We start from the raw sequence: 22,998 nt of genomic DNA on the forward strand, positions 1-22,998 counted from the left end.
TCATCAAAACATTTTACCCAGTCACGCAGCTATAAGCCTATAGAAATGCCCCCCTTCTGTCACCAAATTTTACCCATTTAAACTAGTATTCCCCTCGGGTAGGATAGGAAATGTCCTTTCTAGAATTACCTACTTTAAGTGAAATCTCAACCTTTTACCCATAAAAATAATTCTCATCCAAAGTCATGTGAAAATGGGGAGAGAAGAGTCATTCTTTGCCTGAGATGAGTCAAGTCAAGAGGTCACTTCAGACACCTCTATCTTTGGTGCTATAGGACCGACATAGTGTCATATTCAAGATAGAATCTCACGTTCCAGTTCCCTTCTGATTTGTAAAGTAAGATAAAAAAAGATCCATTGCCTGCAGATGTCTATTGCGGTCTGTATCTCTGGTTCTGTAGCACCCAGAACCCCAAGCCTTATGTGATCTGGAAGATTCGATTTTTATCTTTAATATGGCACCAGAAGTTTCTAGGTACTATATAACAGTAGATAGGGGTGTCTGAAGTGACCGTACCCATTCAGCCTCTAAGAGGGACTCCTCTCAAAATATGACTCTTCTCTGCTTATTTTCACATGAATTTGGAAGAGATTTTTTTTTTAGAGGTAAACAACAGATTTTTTGTAAAAGAGAGAATTCTAGTTAGGACATTTGTTACCATACCTGGAAGTGCTAGTGGATGTGCATACAACAGGTTGACCAAACCACATACACTTTAGATGGTTGATCCTGGGAAAAATCGTTGAGTTCATGCAACTTTCTTGGGCTGATCTACACTCACCATCAGTAGACTGCATATCAATATGTTAGCAAAGAAAAAGGGTAAAATAAATGATCACTGTAATGATTTTTACATTCAGATTAACCACTAAGCAGTAACTGAGGCCACAATGTACAAAGTCATTGACATTAAGCACATAGTCATTTATGACTGACACACCTTAAATAGCTTAGCGGGAGCTTATCTCAGAAGCATCAGGCAGGAGGGCAGCCGAGTAGATACACATCAGTGTAGCAGTTTTTGTTTATAACAATATAAACGTAGTATATTGTAAAGAACAATCAGTCTCCAGTCCAGGGAGACTAAAGCTGGCTGTATACATAAGATATATATCCACACAGAGTCTAAAAAATGCATGTTATTGAGGGGGAAGGGGGGACATGAATTGGGTATGTTGGATTTCTTCCCTAGCAAATACATAGCTATTCACTCTCAATGGCAACTTTCATCCAATATTTAGAATGAAATCTGCCATCGGAGAGCAGTTCCCTGAAGATTCAGTAGACCACATATGTAATAGACTGGTAGCCAGAACCACTGATCCTGGATCCTGTGTGGCTCTTAGTGGTGGATCAGACTAAGAATGTAGCTACAAGAATAAGTCCCAGGGTCAACATCTGCAAAGAGTTTGTAGGTTCTCTCCATGTTTGTGTGGGTTTCCTACGGGTCCTCCGGTTTCCTCCCACACTCCTAATCAACCTACCAGTATGTTTTGATTGTGAGGCCCATTTAGGACAGGGACTGATTTGGCAAAACTCTGTGCCGTGCTGCGTAATCTGTGTGCGCTATATAAATGGAATTAAAGGAATTATTATTAAAAGTAGAGAGTACTGTCTAATTGTGACCTAGTATGTATGTGATTGAAAATTTATGAAAACTTTTGTTTTCGGGGAAATAAGTTGCTGTGTGAAAAGTCTGCCAGCACTTTCTCTCCTCTCCCAGTTCAGGAAACATGCACGCTCAGCCAACAAGATGGTTAGACTTACAGCAAATCTACTGCTGGCTCTCACATGCTTACATACATCTCTCTATATACCCTACTCCCATGAATATGCGGTTGCCACAACAGGAACGTGTGTGTTTATGGAGCTGCAAATAATGGATTGTTTGCTATACGTGTGTTATCGGCATGTGAGGTCTGTTCAAATGTGGAGGACAGAAGAAAACACTGTCCGCAAACTTGGGATGAATAGGACCTGCTCTGAGTTCTGCAGGCAGTCTACTTGTATACAGATCCGTGGAAACCAAGGCCACGTGGTTATGAGTCCATAGAAATGAATGTGTTAGTATGCTATCTGTTGAATAAACATGCAGCACACAAAACTACATCCTTGAACAATATTCTATTATTCACCTTATGGTAATGAGAAAGATCACAACATACAGCAAAGTAATCCACCAGGAAATACAATACCATGCCATTGCCCTGCAGGCCTATTACATTATGAGAGGCATTATTTATAGCAACTTGTATACTGCCAACAAAACTGCAGACAAAAAAAAAAAAAATCAAGGAAATCCAATTCCTTCCTCTATTATCTGGGCACTCGCACTAGAAATGAGTCATTCAGATAATTATAATAGACAATTGTTGTCCATACAATACCCTACTGTACACTCCTAGGACATTGCTGTGATAAGATTAGCAACTAAATCAATGTCAATAGGTTTCTGTCTGCACTTTTTGTCGATCTTGGTTCCTCTGCTGGGTACGGCCAACATGGCTGTCAAAGGGTACGAAGGATAAGGGTGGATTTGACTTATTCCCAATTCCTTATTTCCATCCAGATAAGAGGCAGCAGGTGCCTGGCGGTCACTCAAGCTCCTTACGGAAAAGAAGGGCACGTTCGACTGCGCCAAATATGAAGGTTAATGATAAGTTGTAAAACTAACAATTGACACACAAACTTCCAACCTGCTTATTAGTGTTGTAACTATGTAGCATGTTGTGACATAGAATACAATTAACTTGGGTGCTTGTTCAGGACATATGCAGATCTATATTTAACACAGTATTTCAGTAATTATTACAGCAGCCTCTGTAATGTCACCGTACTGTCTGTGGCATCCCATCCCTGGCCTGTGGCAGTGCATGTTATGAAGGTGACTATCCCTGCTATAAACATAGTAATCTCAGCTCATTAACCAGGACAAGTTATATACATGTATTTATAACTGTATGATCACCTTCAATATTTGCTAAGAGAAGCGTTAAGGTAACACAAACCTGTGCCGCCTCCCTGCTAACACGGAAGGTCCAGGAAACCTCATAGCAACAATGAGAAAGCACCAAGCTGCACATACCTTCACAGGAGAGTCCATGGGAGGTGACCCCGGAGAGGGCTTCCCGGCACACGTTGCAGTACGTGGGTCTGGCATGGGAGCAGGCGTACCAGTTGTGCATTCCAGAGAAGTGGTCCATACTGTACTGGGCAGACTGGAGACATAGAGCACAGGGAGCAGTCAGATCCAGCAGGCGGTGTGCACACGCAGGCACAGCAGGTCAGATCACTGCCCGGGGCAGTCCTGCCTATCGGGTTTGTTATGCAAATGACAAGTAATACTACCTAGTAGGAAAGCTATTTCCTGATTTCTGCACAAGAAAAAAAAAATGTACCACAAAGACAACAAAACCTTCCATGCAGATTTTTATTTATCCCAAATCCTCCAATTCACCACTAAATGTGAAATCTCAAGATGTTTCCGCCTGGCAGATATTACATGTTTTTAAGAAATCAAAGACTATAAATTCAATTTACATAGTAAGCTCATTTCACTCAAGCCTCATTCTCATGAACTTTGGTTTGGCTGGGTGTGCATGTGCTCCTAGCACTTTGGTTTGGCTGGGTGTGCATGTGCTCCTAGCACTTTGATTTGGCTGGGTGTGCATGTGCTCCTAGCACTTTGATTTGGCTGGGTGTGCATGTGCTCCTAGCACTTTGATTTGGCTGGGTGTGCATGTGCTCCTAGCACTTTGATTTGGCTGGGTGTGCATGTGCTCCTAGCACTTTGATTTGGCTGGGTGTGCATGTGCTCCTAGCACTTTGATTTGGCTGGGTGTGCATGTGCTCCTAGCACTTTGATTTGGCTGGGTGTGCATGTGCTCCTAGCACTTTGATTTGGCTGGGTGTGCATGTGCTCCTAGCACTTTGATTTGGCTGGGTGTGCATGTGCTCCTAGCACTTTGATTTGGCTGGGTGTGCATGTGCTCCTAGCACTTTGATTTGGCTGGGTGTGCATGTGCTCCTAGCACTTTGATTTGGCTGGGTGTGCATGTGCTCCTAGCACTTTGATTTGGCTGGGTGTGCATGTGCTCCTAGCACTTTGATTTGGCTGGGTGTGCATGTGCTCCTAGCACTTTGATTTGGCTGGGTGTGCATGTGCTCCTAGCACTTTGATTTGGCTGGGTGTGCATGTGCGTTTAGCATAGCATGTGCTATATACATATTGGCCAGTTTTCATCTAAAATCACCAAGATAGACAGCAAGCATGTTAGCTGTTGCTCAGCTTTCCAAGATAAGATGAAACACACCCTACACTTGCCATGCTACTTTGGTTGCATTTTCGTTAGGGCGCATGCACACGATGCATCACATTTTTTTAAGCATTTTTGACGCATTCCAAAGGCTTCGCCTTGATCACATGCCGAGGTTACATTGCGCTTCCACTGTATCTGATAAAACGCAATGTAACCTCAGCATGTGATCAAGGCCGAAGCCTTTGGAATGCGTCAAAAAACGCATTAAAAAAATGCGACGCAACACATTATGTGTAAACGCCCTCAGTTTTGACACGCTAATCCCCGACAATAGCATATCTAGGAAGCTATTAGGGTGCGTTCACATGTTCAGTTTTTCAGACACAGTTTTCTGTGTCCAAACCAGGAGTGGAGTAAAAAAATTAAAAAAAAAAAAAAAAAACACGAGGATCAGTAACTCAGCCCAATCACATATGCATTTCTATGGAAACTCAAGCAATCGGTAACCAGAACCTGTCTTGCATTGTTTTAATGAAAGACACCAATGGTTACTGATCGCAAGCACTTCCATAGAAACGCATAGGCAATGTTATGTTCTTACCCATTATCATCACACCTGCTTTTGGCTCTGAAAAAACTAAATGTTTTGAATGTAAAACCTCAACATCGAGATTTGCACAAAGTAAAACACAATGGATACGTCATTGTATCATTGTCTTGTATCAGTCTACATTCAAATAATGAATACAATGCACCTCTATGATCTCTGGCTTATCGATGCAGACAATAAAAAGATCAGGCATGTTGAAATCCAACTGCCTGATCCCCAAACCTTCTGTGGTCAAGGAAGAGTAGGAATCATACTGGATAGTTGCACAGCACTTATATAATGTGTATTCAGTGTCTGACATGTCAATACCTCAAAGAGTTCCCGATTCTGCACAGACTTCAGCGCTGCCATCCAGTCCTCCATGTCCTTCCTGTTGTCTGCACTCAGAATAAGTTTGCGAAAGGGAGTGAATACCTAAGAAATAGGAGAAAAGGAGGATGAAGTGTAATAGGTCAGGGAATAATAGACTGAAGCAAAGACCACAGAGACAAAGCCAAGGAGATTTTATTTGAGGCAGCTGTTTGCTAAAGGCATGGAAGCCCAGTGTGCACAGAGGTGCTGGAAATACAAACAAGGGCTGGTCTATAAACTGCAGATGCAGAGCATATATGTGTCCGTGTCTACGTATAGGCATGTCAGCTAATGAAAGCCACAATACAATCGCACCTATCCGGCAACCTGCATTTCACTTAAGTCGAATCTTTTTTTTTTTTTTTAAAGTTGTTTGCTTGCATCACAATATCCACTGAGTTCGGATGTTGATTATATGACCCCACAAAGCCCCAACATCATCAAAACTCTCTGTTACTATATAATGAAATCGAAAGATTTATGAAAGCTATGTGTTACACATATGTGGTTGCTTCTTCCACATGTTAGGGACAACCTCCCTGCAGAGTTCCTGTATGACGTCTATCTGGACATGTTGTCGTTTTGAATCTATTTGCTTTAGCTTTCTCTTTTGCTCATTCCATTAGTATTTTGTGAATTGTCAAAAATAAACTTAACCCAAAAGCAAAGTATTCAGTGTTGTACATCTCCCATGGACACTTTTACAGCAGCCTTAAAGAGGTTGGCCGATATTACATAATTTGACAAGGAGTCACGTGACCCATGGGCAGCAGGACTCCAGACTTCCTGTGACAAGTCCAGTGACCTGCTGCCTTCCGGCAGATGAAGGGAGCTGCACAGGCATTGCTGTATATACTCCCCTCCGTGATAACCTATCCCATGGCTAGAGGGGAGATCGGTTGTCCTTTGCATACCCCCTTCACGCACATCTCCCTCCATCCACCGGAAGTCCCAAGTCCTGCTGCTGGCAGCTTTACATAACTTAAGCAGGGTACCTACTTTATGGGTGACCCTATTATTGTACTTACCCTAGTAAAGTTTTGTGATGCTAAACTCATCTAGTTTGGATTCCTAAACACAGAGTCTTGGATCAGACTAATCTTACAGATGGTAAAATTGGTTTCCAGTTCTCATTTTCTTAATCTGTGATGACGTTCCTAAAATAAAACTCTCCTATTCTCCCATCTCAGAGTTGTCTTGGAGGGTGTGTGCACCCGTGGAAGTAGCGCATACATCAGAACAGCGGAGCAGAGGAGATTTGCCGAATTACATAGATGTTAACAAACCCATGTGTCAACAAAATGTTGACACATGCGTTTGCTAAAATTATACATGCATTTTGTAAATGCTATGTTAACAGCTATGTAATCATGGTTAATCTCCTCTTCTCAACTGTTCTAAAAACGCATGCGTTACTGCCATATTTGAATGCGCCCTCACATGTCACTCATATGCCGTCAACAAGCTGCAGTCATTGCGAGGGGCAGACACATTTTTTTCAACTATTTTGACAAATAAGGCAGCAGACCCTATAACAGTGATGGCGAATCTTTAAGAGACAGAGTGCCCAAACTGCAAACCAAAGCCAACGTTTCTATCGCAAGGTGCCAACACAGCAATTTAGCCCCATAGTGCCACAATACCACTATACAAGAGACAAATAACACTTTGACATCATGACGCCACCATTACAACCACATAAATAGCAGAATTCTGGTTATAAAGATCACTATAGAAAGGCCCATATCACCAATAATAACACTATACTAGAAGCTAATGTAGTGATGAATACTGTATTACTGCCTGCGGTTGTAGCTATGTGTATGGCTGTGTACTGCGGTTGTAGCTATGTGTATGGCTGTGTACTGCGGTTGTAGCTATGTGTATGGCTGTGTACTGCGGTTGTAGCTATGTGTATGGCTGTGTACTGCGGTTGTAGCTATGTGTATGGCTGTGTACTGCGGTTGTAGCTATGTGTATGGCTGTGTACTGCGGTTGTAGCTATGTGTATGGCTGTGTACTGCGGCTGTCGCTCTAAGTAAAATAACATACACAACACAGGAGAAATGCTGCAGCATTGTGAGTTTAGGGGTAATACCCAGTCCCTCCAGTAGCCAGTATAGAGACAGGGCCTCACCCCCACCCCACTACAGAGACAGGGCCCCCACCTCAGTATAGACACAGGGCCTCACCCCCCACCCCACTATAGAGACAGGGCCCCCCCCCCCCCACCCCAGGATAGAAGTAGGGCCCCCCCACCCCACCCCAGTATAGACAGACACACACAGAGGGCCTTACCAAGTGCAGCAGCCGAAACGCACCATCTCAAGTGCCGGCGAGGATGCGGTGACGTCACGCTGGAGCACCGGAGCAGGCATCGGGCGCCAGGACTCGGCGACCCCGCAGGCAGTGGGACACCAGAGCCGCACAGACGTCGGCGCGCCGTGAACAAGCAGGAAGCGGAACGCAGGGCCGCGCAGGCATCGGAACGCAGGGCCGCGCATACAGTGGAGTGCTGGGAGGCGCAGGCATCACAGCGCCGGAGACGAGCAGTCTGCATAGGTATCGGAGCGCAGAGACCCAGCAGGCGTCAGGGCCCACTTTCGTGAGACTGGGGAGATGGTACACGTGCCTGCAGAGAGGGCTCTGCATGCCCTCTCTGGCACGCGTGCCATAGGTTCGCCAACACTGCCCTATAAGCATGAGAACTATCAGAGGACAATTCCTTTAAACTTATTTTTTATGTATTATTTAAAAAACAGGGAAGGAGACAAATATACTTGTTTAAATCTCACAACCTTTAAGATCTTTCTTTGAAAACAATGAAGCCTTTACTTCCCCAATGTCTAAATATAGCGCAGAACACCCAGGGTTTACACGAAGTATTTACTTATGTATTACTACACAGAGGAGACACTATGCCCAGTGGGAAGCCTTCCCAGCAATTGTCATGTTCAGGAATAGACAGGGCTGCAGCAGTCAGGGTAAACACTCTGGGTAAAGACTAACCTGCGGCTGCTAGAGATCATCTAGTACAGTGGTGGCGAACCTATGGCACGGGTGCCAGAGGCGGCACTCAGAGCCCTTTCTGTGGGCACCCAGGCCATCACCAGAGATGATACCAGGTATCTTCCTGCAGTCCCAGACAGCCCAGGACTTGCTGTGCACAGAGGTGTTTTATATATTTTAAAGTGACAGCTGTACCTGGGACCATTTTCTGCTTTATTGATCCTCAGGGTGCTGGTATCAATGAAAGCTGTGACAGAGAAGGGAGTATAAATCACAAATTACATTTATGTGATGGCACTTTGCGATAAATAAGCGGGGCTTTGTTGTAGTTTGGGCACTCGGCCTCTAAAAGGTTCGCCATCACTGATCTAGTAGATGGAGGTGAACATATATTATGCTATTATAAGACTGGTTGTAGATTTTAGGCTTCACATTCAATCTCCCAACAGCTATTCATCCTAAATCCATGCATGCGTATGTTTGGGCAAGGCATGCATGTGTTCTTAGTGAGGAGAGGGGAAAGGACCATTGGCAGTAACCACTGACATACCCAGCACTTACCTAATGCTTTTCAGGAAGTCAGGAGGCCCCATTCACGTTATACAGTTACCAGACAATTAATACATGGTCATGAGAATTTGTAAGCCAGGAACCAGGAGTTGGTCCATAATTTGTTCTCTATTTGTAGGATCCACTTCTGGGTTATAAATACGTATGTGTAGTACATGTATAACTAAAATAGCGACTCAAGTTTAATAGCAGTGTAAAATGTCATAAAAAGAGCTGCAATTAGTATGATATTTATAGTCCACAATAATGTGAAGAATGGCTGTAACATGGTAGTGTTACCGCTCAGCTATTAACCCACATCCTTCCCTCCAGAGCATCGCTCTGCTAACCACATGCCGGCTGATATACAGAAGGTGTGCAATGACAAGCTTTAAAAATAGTAATAAAGCCGCTCCCTCATTGTTCAATTCATTTAAGAAAAGGTGTCATCAGAAATGACCTATTTTTCTGAACTTAGTTTTTATATTGAGCAAATTGTAAAGGGATTTTTGAGGATTTTTATTTTAATCACTTGTTCACATTTATATTAAAGGAGACCTACAACAACGGATCGAACTATTAAGGTAGATCCGGTGGTAGGTGCATATAACATATGTAAGGATAGTCCTTTTTAGGGCTAATCCTTTACTCCCCTCGATCTTTTCTAATCTTTAATCAGGGTAATATGCACATTTTCTAACGAGGCTACTGGGGCGTGGAGTAGCCAGAGCGGAGGCAACGCTGTGAGGCTACTCCACGCCCCAGTAGCCCCTTTGATCCTCCTACCCAGACATGCAGCGTGCAGCTCCTTGTAGCGTCCGAGAAGCCAGAGTTCTGCGCATGTGCAGAACATAGGCCAGAGGCTGCGCAATCTCGGCTCCAAAGCAGAAGCTACAGCGCATGCTATTTAAAATTTAAAAAGTTTTTTAATCCCTTAGTGGAGACAAGGGCAGGGATAGCAAAAAAAGGTGACTTTGATTGAAAGTGCCAGGTTGGAGTTCAGCCAATGAGTGGCCTCCTCGGACAATAAGACCTCCCATGGTCCAAGAGGGTTACTCATTGTATGAAGTGGGTTAGGTGACTACCCCCAGCGCCTTCTGATCAGACACAGGGATCAAAGCCTTGAACAACGTGGGTATCAGAAACCTAGTAATTTCTTTTTTTTTCACTATCCCTATCCCTTCACTATGCCTCAAACCCATTGGGTTTCCAGTATTCCCAAAAAAAAAAAAAAAAAAAAAAAAAAAACCTTTAACGTTTTAGAGACCGAGTGCCCAAACTACAACAAAGACCCACTTATTTATCGCAAAGTGCCAACACAGAAATGTAATTTGTGATTTATACTCCCTTCTCTGTCACAGTTTTCATTGATACCAGCACCTGAGGACACCAATACAGCAGAAAATAGTCCCAGGTAGAGCTGTCACTTTAAAATAGCTCTGTGCACAGCAAGTCCTGGGCTGTCTGGGACTGCAGGAAGATACCTGGAGTCATCTCTGGTGATGGCCGAGTGCCCACAGAAAGGGCTCTGAGTGCCACCTCTGGCACCAGTGCCATAGGTTAGCCATCACTGCTCTATGCTATCCAATGTTTCACTTTGAGGCTACATGCACGCACAAGTTTTCAATGTTTTGGTATTTTTTTTGCGACTTGCGTCATTCCATCGTTAAAGGGAACCCGTCACCACTATTTTCACAAATACAGGTAGTGACAGGTTCCTATAGACCTCTAGTAACTATTTGACACCCTGCTTGTAGCTAAAAATTATGCCCCTGAGATTCCCATATATTCAACTTTATAGTTTTATCTGGTAACGAAGCATGGCTACAGCGAGTCCAGGTGGGCGTGGCCTCCTCAGGCTGAATCCAGCAGCTCCTCCCCATCCCTATCTCTGTATGCTGCTATAATGTCATGTGACCAGGGTGACATCATCGCGGTCCTATAGCTTTTGTAGCATTAGGAACTGTACACTAAGCATATATGTCATGAAATCACAGCATATTTTATCACATGAAATCACAGCAGCCTGCATGGAGAGCAGTAGAAGTCCATGGAGGCTGCTGTGATTGTTTTATGTGGTCAGATATGTACATGGGGTACAGTTTTCATATTAAGTAGCTCAAGGACCTTTGATGATGTCACCCTGGTCACATGACATTAGGCCACGCGAAAGTGTGTTCCAGTACATTTACAAAAAATACCAGATCCGAATTACATAGAAATTCAACAAATCTATAGTCCCCATCTGCTACGTAACACGTTACCATTTTCGAATACCGGTTTCTTTTTTATAGTCCGGTTTACAGAGTTTGGTAAGGTGCAACTTTTTGTGGGATAAGCTGATGTTTGCATTGATATCACATAGTAAAATTCATAAGCGTTTGATCACTTTTTCCAAATAAGTTGGGAGGTAGGCTTGTGTGGTGGCCTCCTACACAGAGAAACAGGTTATTTGTATAAATAAAAGCGCATTACATTTCACAATCTTCCCATGTGAGAACTACAACTCCCAGCAGTTGAAAGAGCTACTGATTGTTGTAATCCTTAACCCCACTGTAATTTTGTACATATTTACTATACACACAGTTTTTCCAAAATGTATACTTTCCATTATTTCAACACACAAATATATGAAGAAAAAGTGATCAAATAGTCAAAATGGTATCAATGCAAACATCTCATTCGCAAAAAGTTACACCTTCCCCTTAGGCCAGGGACAGTGCAGGATTGCTGTGGACATCCACTATGTTCTTACTATAAATTGCTGTCGGAGCTTGTGCTGTGGCCACCCCGCAGGAGCCTTGCCCCAAGTGTCACCAGCCCTAGGCAGTTTGTTGAAGCCTCAGAAAGCCCTGAGGAGCGTGTGCTATAGATAATGTAAAGCAGCACACCTCTTTTTATAGTGATTGCTGCCAGGTCTCTGCATCTGAAGCGGTAGTGTGTAGGAAACTGGTGCAGGACACATGTGGAGCGCTCCATGGCAGCTCAGAACTCTGGTCCTACTTACACCTGCCTGTTGGCTCAGTGCTGGTGGCACAAGTAAGCAAGCAGAGACAGAAGACAGTCTCGTCTTCCCACAGTGTTTAGGCGGTCAGGAGTAATGCCCTAACAGTAAGTGCTGAAGGCTCCTGTCTCTAGGTCTTGGTGCTCCAGTAAGTGAAATGCGTGACAATCTTACTGTATGTGTCTGCTCTCAGTCGCAGAAACTGGTCTAGCCCTAGCAACCTGGGAGCAGGCACACGGCACAGGCACCGTTACTGCATCAAAGCGTATTATGAGGGGGCGGAGCCAAGAGACACTGTGTATATGGCCAGGAAACTTACTAAGGCTACATTCACATTGCGTGTTTTGCATATATTCAGAAAACTGCTGGCTTTGAAGTTGAGCATATACATAGACATACACTGTCATACAGAGGCATCCTTTTTGCATCTTCTCTGTATACTGCTCCCGCCTGCCGAGACATATATACACTGAACATAGGCTATTAAAGCTTATGGGGGACAGATTAAATGTACAGCTTCCTGTACCCGGCCTCCGCTGAGGGTACACTCACGGAGGTCCCCAGTGATGTCACTGTCCTTATAAACACCCGAGACATCGGAAGCAGCAGCTAATCACTGCCCTTGCCAATGTTCAGTCCTCCGTCATCTTTCAGAGGGAAGGTGGAGGAACAGGATGACATATCCCACTCTTTGTGCATCCTAGCCCTCCTAGGAAATGTCGGGAATTCTTCCAATGGAGGACTTAAAACGCACCTGACCAGTGCACATACTTATAAGACAGCTCAAATAGTCTGCCTATAAAAACAGTTAAAGTATATGCCTTATGAGAGTGAGAGAGACTTTCCTAGATATGGGTCTCGTGAGACACATCAGACCCATGTCTGCTAATCCCAATGCCTATGGCATGTAGCTAGGATATTACAAATTAGTTTTACTGTACATCCCAAGAGCATTGAAACCAACAATAGAAAAAGTGATTTTGTGTCCCAAATCACCCAGATAAGTACCAGTCAAGTTAAGTTAATATTCTAAAGACATATATACCACTACAATAATATAGTGCATTTGTCCCACAAACCGGCGATTCAGAGGGGTACACTTACTGTGAAACTGTTGTTGAGGTTTTTGGTACTGGACTCTGCAACACTGGCATCAGTTACGTCAATCTCCTCAAATATGATGGACTACAAAAGAGCAGAAACACTGAATGTTACAGTAATAAGAGTTATAAATGGTATTACAGTCATCAGATATCTGAAAATAGATATTCCCAATTTGTTCCAGTAAATAATTAATTTACAACTGGGAGTTACCAGTGTAGGGTGGTAACACCCAATTAAAAAATGTATTCACTCACTTTGCAGAAGCAGAATAACAGCTCAAAGGGGAATTTTAATAAAAGGTGGACCATGAAGAATACAGGTATATACAGGTGGTCCCCGACTTACAGACAACCCCTAGTTACCCCTCTGCCTACTGTAACCTCTGGTGAATTTACTGTACTTTTGCCCTGGACTTTGATGGCCAAAATAGGAATTGTAAAAAGGTGTCTGCAACGAGGCTTTATTGTTAATCCTTGTTCCAATGACAGCTCAAAATTATGAAAAATGCTATTTTCCCAGAGATGAAAAAAAAAATTATTTGTATGGAGTTATACTTACTAACCTGTTCCCACTTAGATTCAATGTAACCCGGGGCTGCCTGTAGTGATACATTTCAAAAGAGAAGACATGTCCCTATCTATCCCATTAGAAAATTGAAAACAAGGAAGCATGTGTAAAGTAGCAAAACAACACATAGTTACTTTATTAAAGAATTGGACAAAAAACAAACATCAGCAGGACAAAAAATGAATAAAACCATTTAAAAAGGAATGCACTCCAGTGCACCCATCAATGCAAAAATCAACTGGAGCCCGACACCTGATAATGTCAGGTTATCCAGACCTGAGCCACTCACAGACCCATCCCACAACCTAAATGTCAGAATATATGAGTGTAGAGGTAGGGCATGTGTCTGTGGGTTATGATGATGAGGTCACTAGCAAATCTGGCCTGAGGATGTGTGGAAATGAATGCACCAGTGTGCATAATATTCCTCTGTACCAGAGTGGCTGGTGTGCTATGATAGACCCGCAAAACACTAATCCAGGCTAAAAAGAATATTTTTTACCAGAGGATGTGAGGTGGAGGTGAGGGCTCGGGACAGGTCTGGATAACCTGACATTATCAGGTGTCGGGCTCTAGTTGATTTTTGCATTGATGGGTACACTGGAGTGCATTCCTTTTTAAATGGTTTTATTCATTTTTTGTCCTGCTGATGTTTGTTTTTTGTCCAATTCTTTAATAAAGTAACTATGTGTTGTTTTGCTACTTTACACATGCTTCCTGGTTTTCAATTTTGTATAGTATATTTTGCATGTGTGTAGCCCTTGATTGGGTTTAACTTACGAGTATAGATCCCTATTCTGTTATCTATCTATCCCATTAGCACATCACCAAAACTAGTGTGTATGCATATCAGGAATTAGTTATCCATGTGTAACCCAAGGATCCAGCTGCTGACACCCTCAGGACATGGCTGATTTTACATTAGAAATCCGATGCCTACCAGGATCACTAGCATAATCTAAAAAAGTTAATTATAGAAAAAAGGGGCAAAGGATAACAAATAACAATGTTACCACAGTCCCGCTGCCTGGATCTACGAGTAAGTGTCTCTGTTTTATGATGGATTTTGGTGGGAGATTTCCTTTAAGCATAAGCACCACTCCATGTACTAACATTTTCTACTATTGTAATGATACATTAATTTCACCAATATTCAGTGTTTCTTGCTATATAACTAGCTGTTCTCTGTTCAACTATCTGAGCCTGAAAAGAGTTAGACTACAGAATAATCAGGCAGGACTACTGACATGTAGCTTGAGAAATAGCAGCAGCGTCGTCCCATCACACAGTACTAAGGAAAGGACTGCAGAATACCGATACTCCATTACTAGATTAACTATTTAGTGCTATTCTGTTACAATTTTATCAAAAACCCTGCATGCTACACCCTCCCCTTTGATCTTGGACTGACTATTTTACTGCTCCAAATAACCATAGTGTAATAATGGCTGACCTCGATTTAGCTAATGCTATAGAAAGAGAACACTTTGGTTTTCCAGAAAATATGTAAAGCTGAAATACCACCCTCCTCTATGCAGAACAAAGAAATGGTTGCTTTGCAAATCATACCACCCACGCACAGCGATGTAAAACACAGCCGCCCAGCGGGCACACAAACTGGATCCAGACTCTGTAATAAGGCTTTTTTTCCACCATCTATAATGCTGTGCTCTCTAAATATTAGATTACCTGCTGCACATAATGTTTTAATAGTGATTGCTGTATTTTTGTCCCCCTCCTGCTCCATCATTAACAATTGGATCTGTGGAGTCTATTACATGTTCCCTATTGACCTTGTAGTCAAGATATTCAATCCGGGTTAAAATCACGCAGAAAATCAACACACGTTGGAGCAGATTTTCGGCACGAAATTCGTTGTCTTATTCAGTGATCGACTGAAAATTGAGCTCCTGCAGATGTAAAATCTTCTGTGTCATGTACAAGAGATCTGCAAAATATCACACGACTGGTGCTGTATTATGCAGTAAATTTTCGGTGTGGAAAATCTGCATATAGTAAGGCCCATGTAGATTTACCCAATGCCTGCTGCTCTCTGCCCACTGTCCTGCTTGAAGCAACTCCAGCTTTTACAAACTACCACTCCCCGCACATAGCATACGAGATATAATTTCTAGCATATTTTCTTTTTACATTAAAACCCGTCTGTTTACCTATAAAGAAAAATTGCCTTCAAAGTCAAATGGAAGTGAGCTGAGAAGTATCTCTTTGGTTCCAGTGACAGTATAAATATTAGAGTTTTATCTTTCAAAACACATCATGATTATTGTTCTGTGAGCTACAGAACCAGAGACACAGGAAGTCGAAGACCTCGGCTTGAATTGCGGTAGATCTTTATCTGTAGCTCGCATTTCCATCCATGTCTTCAACTACCCATATGTACATTTAAGTCTTTGTTTATAAGTCCAAATTACAATTTCTTTTGAAAGTTGAGATTTACAACGACACCAGAACCACAGTTCTAGTTGCATTAGAACCAGAGATGTAGGCCTCTGAATTGATGCTCTCCAATCCTCAAAAAGGTGACTCTTCTCAGACAAAAAGTAACTCTTCTCAGCTCATTCCATGTGACTTTGGAGTAGATTCTTTGTTTTTACAGGTCAACTGGCAAATTTTAACATAAAAAATTGATTATATATTGGGAATATAACTTTAGGTTCAAACTCCCTTTCTGTCAAAAAAAACTCCCTTTTCTTCCAGCTCCTCACCTTTGCAGTCTTGGCATAGTAGAGGGTTCGGCCTCGTAATTTGAAGTAGCGTCTCCTCCATCGCTGAAAGGAACTTGTTTGCTTTTGTAGGTGACCTTCTTTCACAATAGCCTGTAAAATACAAGGAGACAGGGTAAGAACTGGATGTCCAGCATATTCTTGACTCTCCCTTATAGCAGCTGCCATGAACTCCCGAAACCCCAGCCAGACATAAATCTGCAAAAGCAACAAGAAGTGCTGCTAATTTATGGAATTGGTTGGATAGTGCCAGCCACGGATCACCGGGTAGGATGCCCATCAGCTCAGCCGAATTCTGCTCAAATTGCCTGCACAGACAAGGGCCAGAAACTGATACTCTTACAGCAAATGTCGGCTAACAATTAATAATGGAATAATTGTCATAGCAATGTTACAATTAAGAAATCCTAAAACCAAGGCATACATTTAAAGGAATGTAAGTTTTAGTATTAAAGGAGACTGTATTGTATGTATGAATAATTGAACAATTGGGTATTACCGGTTTGGGGACTGACAGAAACAATGAGTCAAGAAGAAAGGCAACACCCAGTTGTCTATTCACAAATTCATAAAGAGGAACAGTATATCTCAAAGTCATAGGAAAAAAGGCTCCAGAATTGAAATTTCATAACTCCTCTGTAATTCTCAAAAACTTGAATGTAATACATCACTTATACATTCAATCTGTGTCTGGTCATATTTTACTGCAAGATTTCTTGGCCTGTGAATATGTTGGGGAGACCTCATCCATATTCTTCTACCGTACAACAGCGGAATAGCGACCGCCATGTGCCCAACGTGTCTGTGTGACCCAAGATTCACACGGCCGTGGTTTGGTCAGTGAATCACAGACCATGCTATGTCCTGTTTCGTGGACTGTCCACGGGACTCCATGCATCATAGTGATATACAATGCATGGACTCCCTTCTTCCATACAGCAGCGCCAACACTATAATCCGTGAAGTCCCGTACCTGTGGTGAAATCTGGCCAGCAGACAGTCCACGAACTATGAACTGACCACAAACATGCCCTGTAATGTAAGGCCCGAGAAGGGAGCTCAAATACAAGATGGGCAGCATATGGCACATAACTACATGTCTAAGCCATTCATAACATATGTTGTGTGAATAGAGTCTAAGATTTGTTATTTAATGTGTGAATTAATACATTACCACTAGTCCATCCTTTACCCTATTATAGCCATGTACCGCAGGCAGACGCTAGGAAACTCACTTTCTGTCCAAGACAACAGCTTTGCCTGTATGTCCCCAACAATTATCACTGTCATCTGTCCGGCTATAGCAACAAACATGGTCCCCAGGATGACAACGACGGCAAACAATCCCGTCCTTAATTCCCTAACAACAAACATCCTCTGCTTGACAACACCCACTCACTGCCTGTTCCTGACAACACTTTCTCCTGGGCTTTTCCTGTCACTGTGTGTTCCTTGTGACACCCACTCCCTGCCTGCGCTGCCAATCCCCTCACCATGCGCCAAGCCCCCATCCACCCGGCTTCTGTCACAGATCTGGCTCTTCTCGCACGTCGTGTACAAGTGTTCCCCTTATACTTGTCCCTGTCGTGTCCTCCCCACCCCCGCACGCCTCTGTCTTCCATCTTGATGTGACACAAAGCATTCTGGAAGAAGTAATGCACATCCCGCAGAACATTTCCCAGGACTTATTTTAAGCTAATTAAGTAAACAAATGACATGGACTGCGGCTTGTGTTCTCCTCACATGTTCCTTCCTCTATTTAGATAAGAGACCAGAAACCTACCAGCTCACACAGCAGACTATGTGGTCTGCGTTACCCCCTATTCACACAGCAGACTATGTGGTCTGCGTTACCCCCTATTCACACAGCAGGCTATGTGGTCTGCGTTACCCCCTATTCACACAGCAGGCTATGTGGTCTGCGTTACCCCCTATTCACACAGCAGGCTATGTGGCCTGCGTTACCCCCTATTCACACAGCAGGCTATGTGGCCTGCGTTACCCCCTATTCACACAGCAGGCTATGTGGCCTGCGTTACCCCCTATTCACACAGCAGGCTATGTGGTCTGCGTTACCCCCTATTCACACACAGCAGACTATGTGGTCTGCGTTACCCCCTATTCACACACCAGACTATGTGGTCTGCGTTACCCCCCTATTCACACGCCAGGCTATGTGGTCTGCGTTACCCCCCTATTCACACGCCAGGCTATGTGGTCTGCGTTACCCCCCTATTCACACAGCAGGCTATGTGGTCTGCGTTACCCCCTATTCACACAGCAGGCTATGTGGTCTGCGTTACCCCCTATTCACACAGCAGGCTATGTGGTCTGCGTTACCCCCTATTCACACAGCAGGCTATGTGGTCTGCGTTACCCCCTATTCACACAGCAGGCTATGTGGTCTGCGTTACCCCCTATTCACACAGCAGGCTATGTGGTCTGCGTTACCCCCCTATTCACACAGCAGACTATGTGGTCTGCGTTACCCCCTATTCACACAGCAGACTATGTGGTCTGCGTTACCCCCCTATTCACACAGCAGACTATGTGGTCTGCGTTACCCCCCTATTCACACAGCAGACTATGTGGTCTGCGTTACCCCCCTATTCACACAGCAGACTATGTGGTCTGCGTTGCCCCCCTATTCACACAGCAGACTATGTGGTCTGCGTTACCCCCTATTCACACAGCAGACTATGTGGTCTGCGTTACCCCCCTATTCACACAGCAGGCTATGTGGTCTGCGTTACCCCCTATTCACACAGCAGGCTACGTGGTCTGCGTTACCCCCTATTCACACAGCAGACTACGTGGTCTGCGTTACCCCCTATTCACACACTACAAGAAAAGTACAACCCAAATACTTCCAGAAGGGACAGGTCACCTCTCCTGTTATAGGATTGTGGGGATAAACCACTTATCAGCTGATTCCCACAATCCCATATAAAGCCTCATGCACTCAAAAGTATTATTGGCCTTGTACTAACCGTTGTCTCAATGTCTCTGTAAGGGTTTATACACCTTGAGGGTGCGTTTACATGTGGCGTAATGACATACGTGTTTAAAATGCATGCGTCAGAATGTCACGCGTGTAAGCACCCCAAGGGTGTTGCCACACAAGGTGTTTTGAACCCGTTTTTAGTCATGCATTTTCAGTCCGTTAAAAAACACATGCGTTTTTGTCTGGTAAACGGATATGTTTTCGAAAACACATGCGTTTAACGGACTGAAAACGCATGACTAAAAACGGGTTCAAAACACCACGTGTGCCACCATCCTAAGGGTGATGCCACACATGGCGTTTTGAACCCGTTTTTGGTCCGTTTTTAAGCAGTCCGTCTGTCCCTTTTTTGAAAACGCATTCGGTTTTGACCAGTTTTAATTAAGATAATTGGTAAAACCTGGCAAAAACGGATACTTTTTCAAAAAATGCATTCGCTTTTTGAGGGCGTGTACACACGTTCCGCTATCGTGGCGTTCATAACGCGACGCTAGCGCACAGTGGGCGGGGTTCGGGCCGATCGCATATGCGTTTCCCGGGAAACGCATGCGATTAATAACCCGATCGCATGCGTTTCTCTGGAAACGCATATGCGATCGTCCCAAACTCCGCCCCGTGTGCTAGCGTTGCGTTATGAACGCGGCGCTAGCGGAACGTGTGAACGTGCCCTAACGGACTGCTTAAAAAAGGACCAAAAACGGGTTTTGGTTGCCTTTAGGAACGCATTACAACAGCTGAGGAGGAGATTTATCCAATTACATTACTGTTATTATTTGCGTTTACAAAACGCAATTCAAAACGCCATGTTAACACACGTGGTAACACAGTCATTTTGTTAACACGTTAACGCATCCATTACCAAAGCGTTAATGGCTGTGTTTGTAAACGCAAATGTAAACAGCAACGCAATTGGGCAAATCTCCTCTCCTCAGCTGCTGTAATGTGTTTCAAAACGCAATGGGGAACATTTACTTTGGGTGAAGACACACATGGCGTTTTTGGGCCGTTTTTACCAAGTGCGTTTTCAGATCGTTAAAAATGCATGCGTTAAAAAACGCATCCGTTTTTTAAAAACGCATGCGTTTTTGTCCGTTTTTCCGAAATTGCGCAATGAAAAACTGACAAAAACGCATGCGTTTTCAAAAAATTTTTTAACGCTTGCGTTTTTAACGATCTGAAAACGCACTTAGTAAAAACGGCCCAAAAACGCCATGTGTGTCTTCACCCTATGGCGTTTCCACCAGTTTTGTGGCGCTCTCACCGCATGTTCTGCCCTCCAACCTATTTATTAGCTGGCGGCACTTTATGTAAATGTACCCCGATGTGTGAAAGCAGTCTCAGGGTGTATTAACCCATATAAAGACGTGTAAAAAAAAACAGCTAGTACGTGGCCAATACTACTTTTTTGAGTGCATGAGGGTTTATATGGGATTGTGGGAGTGCAAGACACGGCACCTGCCAATCATCTGATAAGTGCTTCATGTGGCGTCAGGTTTCTGTATGAGCGGACGTCACTATCAATTGTGGATATAATTCCATAGAAATGAATGTATCGGTAATGGGCCTGTGTCAAAGATATCCAATAGGATAGACATAGAGGCCGCCGGATAGGAGATGGGTTGATGGATACATACCGTAGATAGAAGATGATGATGATAATGATGATGAATACAAATGAAGTATTATGTTACTTGTCTTTCCAACTTCAATCTTGCACAGACTGAAGTGAAGTAGTGACTCCAGATGAGCCTCATCCCCCAACCTCATCACCAAGACAAAGTGTGAACCATTTGCTGCAAAAATCTGTTCTTTTATCTCAAACTGATAAACAAGAAACTTTCAGAGAATATAAGGGGGGGGGGGCAGCTTGCTTTGCATTGGTAAATGCAGATGCCACATGTGAACTGAGCCTAAGGCTGGCGGCACACGTGGCTTTTTGAACCTGATTTTGGGCCGTTTTTAAGCAGTCAGTTAAAAAACCTCCCCCTCCTCCCCAAGCCCGTGTCCGGAGACTGGAAGCTGCCTCAGGAGGGCACCATGAGGGGGAGCTGCTGCCACCCATCTCCATAGGGGGTGGAGATGGGCGGTACCAAACTGTGTGGAGGTGGAGTAAAGGGAGGGGTAAAAGGTGTGGTCCAATAGCGTCATTTATTTTTTTTGCCCCATCCCTGAGCTCTTTTTCCGCCTTTTGTGAGACAATTTTTTGCACCGAATTTCTCCTTGTAGTTTTTGCTCTTCGTCAAATACAATTTCTTTTGGAGCCTAAAGTCACTAAAATACAACCAAAAAACATGCATGAGACCAAGATAAATCTGCCCCATATTGCCACTCCAAAAGTTGGGAGGTATGACTATATTTTGCAGATTTACAGTTCCAGCTACTTGGCTTTCCACAGAGGGGGTGAGGAGTGCTCACTCCTTCTCTCTCCTGCACCTGGCTGGCATGGAAAAACGGTCAAAAACAGGTGAGTTTTCAAAAAACGCATGCGTTTTTTAACGTCTTGCTTAAAAACGGCCTAAAAACGGGTTCAAAACGCCAGGTCAAAAATCTGGTGCTCAGTCTGCTGAGAGAGGCTAGCCAGGCCTCTACGTAGGGAGTTTGTGTACCTGAGCGCTGCCTAGATTAAATGCGCAGAGAAGCCGCACATGCGCAGCTCGCTGCCAGGCATGTTGAGCCGGCAAGCAGTGAACTGTGCAGGCGCCAGGGTGTACGGCTCACCGCGCAGGCGCCAGGTTTCCTGTATAATAAGCTAATGTCACAATGAGAAGACGGAGAGAGTGGGAGGTGAACTAAGTGAATAATTAGAAGAGGGGGCCGAGCAGAGACATATGTAAATGAGCACGCTAGCGGTAAAATTTGAAAAGAGGCATCACCCCAGGACTTGTTGGCAGGGAGCCAGGTAATCTTTAATAGGGGATATCACAGGAACGTAGGGGACCACAACTATCAATCCAGGTGTCATGTAATGTACTCTGCAGTGTCTAGTCACACCTGTCACCAGTAATATTCAGCCTTATGGTGATAGGTTCCCTTTAATTCCCCCATCAGACTCTACGGGGGAAATTTATCATACACCGGCACTCCGTGCTCCTGTGCATGAAACACTGGATAGCAGAGATCTACGGCAGTAATACACTACATAGCAATTCATACATACACTATGCTCAGTAAATATACATATGTGCAGTATTATAATACATAGAGGGTGATATAAAAGTGCTCTCTTATATTATATAAATAATACACAGAGTTGCAGTATTATAATACACAGCAGGTGATATAAGCTCTCTATATGTAATACACAGGGGCAGTATTATAATACACAGCAGGTGATATAAGCTCTCTATATGTAATACACAGGGGTGTAGTATTATAATACACAGCAGGTGATATAAGCTCTCTATATATAATACACAGGGGCAGTATTATAATACACAGCAGGTGATATAAGCTCTCTATATGTAATACACAGGGGTGCAGTATTATAATACACAGCAGGTGATATAAGCTCTCTATATGTAATACACAGGGGTGCAGTATTATAATACACAGCAGGTGATATAAGCTCTCTATATGTAATACACAGGGGGGTAGTACTATAATACACAGCAGGTGATATAAGCTCTCTATATGTAATACACAGGGGCAGTATTATAGTACACAGCAGGTGATATAAGCTCTCTATATGTAATACACAGGGGCAGTATTATAGTACACAGCAGGTGATATAAGCTCTCTATATGTAATACACAGGGGTGTAGTATTATAATACATATAGAGAGCTTATATCACCTGC

At 43.5% G+C, this 22,998-nt stretch overlaps 1 protein-coding gene across 3 annotated transcripts in view; it reads right to left on the minus strand.

Annotated features, from left to right (window-relative positions):
• Positions 1-22,998, minus strand: part of DGKD (diacylglycerol kinase delta) — a 49,894-nt gene that overhangs the window by 23,852 nt on the left and 3,044 nt on the right. For all 3 annotated transcript variants that reach the window (XM_072143183.1, XM_072143184.1, XM_072143182.1), the window contains exons 2-5: positions 16,181-16,291; positions 12,888-12,968; positions 5,180-5,284; positions 3,087-3,219 (exon numbers count right to left, since the gene is read on the minus strand). In XM_072143183.1, coding sequence (XP_071999284.1) covers positions 3,087-3,219; positions 5,180-5,284; positions 12,888-12,968; positions 16,181-16,291 — 430 coding nt within the window. The remainder of the gene's footprint in view (positions 1-3,086; positions 3,220-5,179; positions 5,285-12,887; positions 12,969-16,180; positions 16,292-22,998) is intronic.

Source organism: Engystomops pustulosus, chromosome 3 (assembly GCF_040894005.1).
Source record: "Engystomops pustulosus chromosome 3, aEngPut4.maternal, whole genome shotgun sequence".
Lineage (NCBI taxonomy): Eukaryota > Metazoa > Chordata > Amphibia > Anura > Leptodactylidae > Engystomops > Engystomops pustulosus.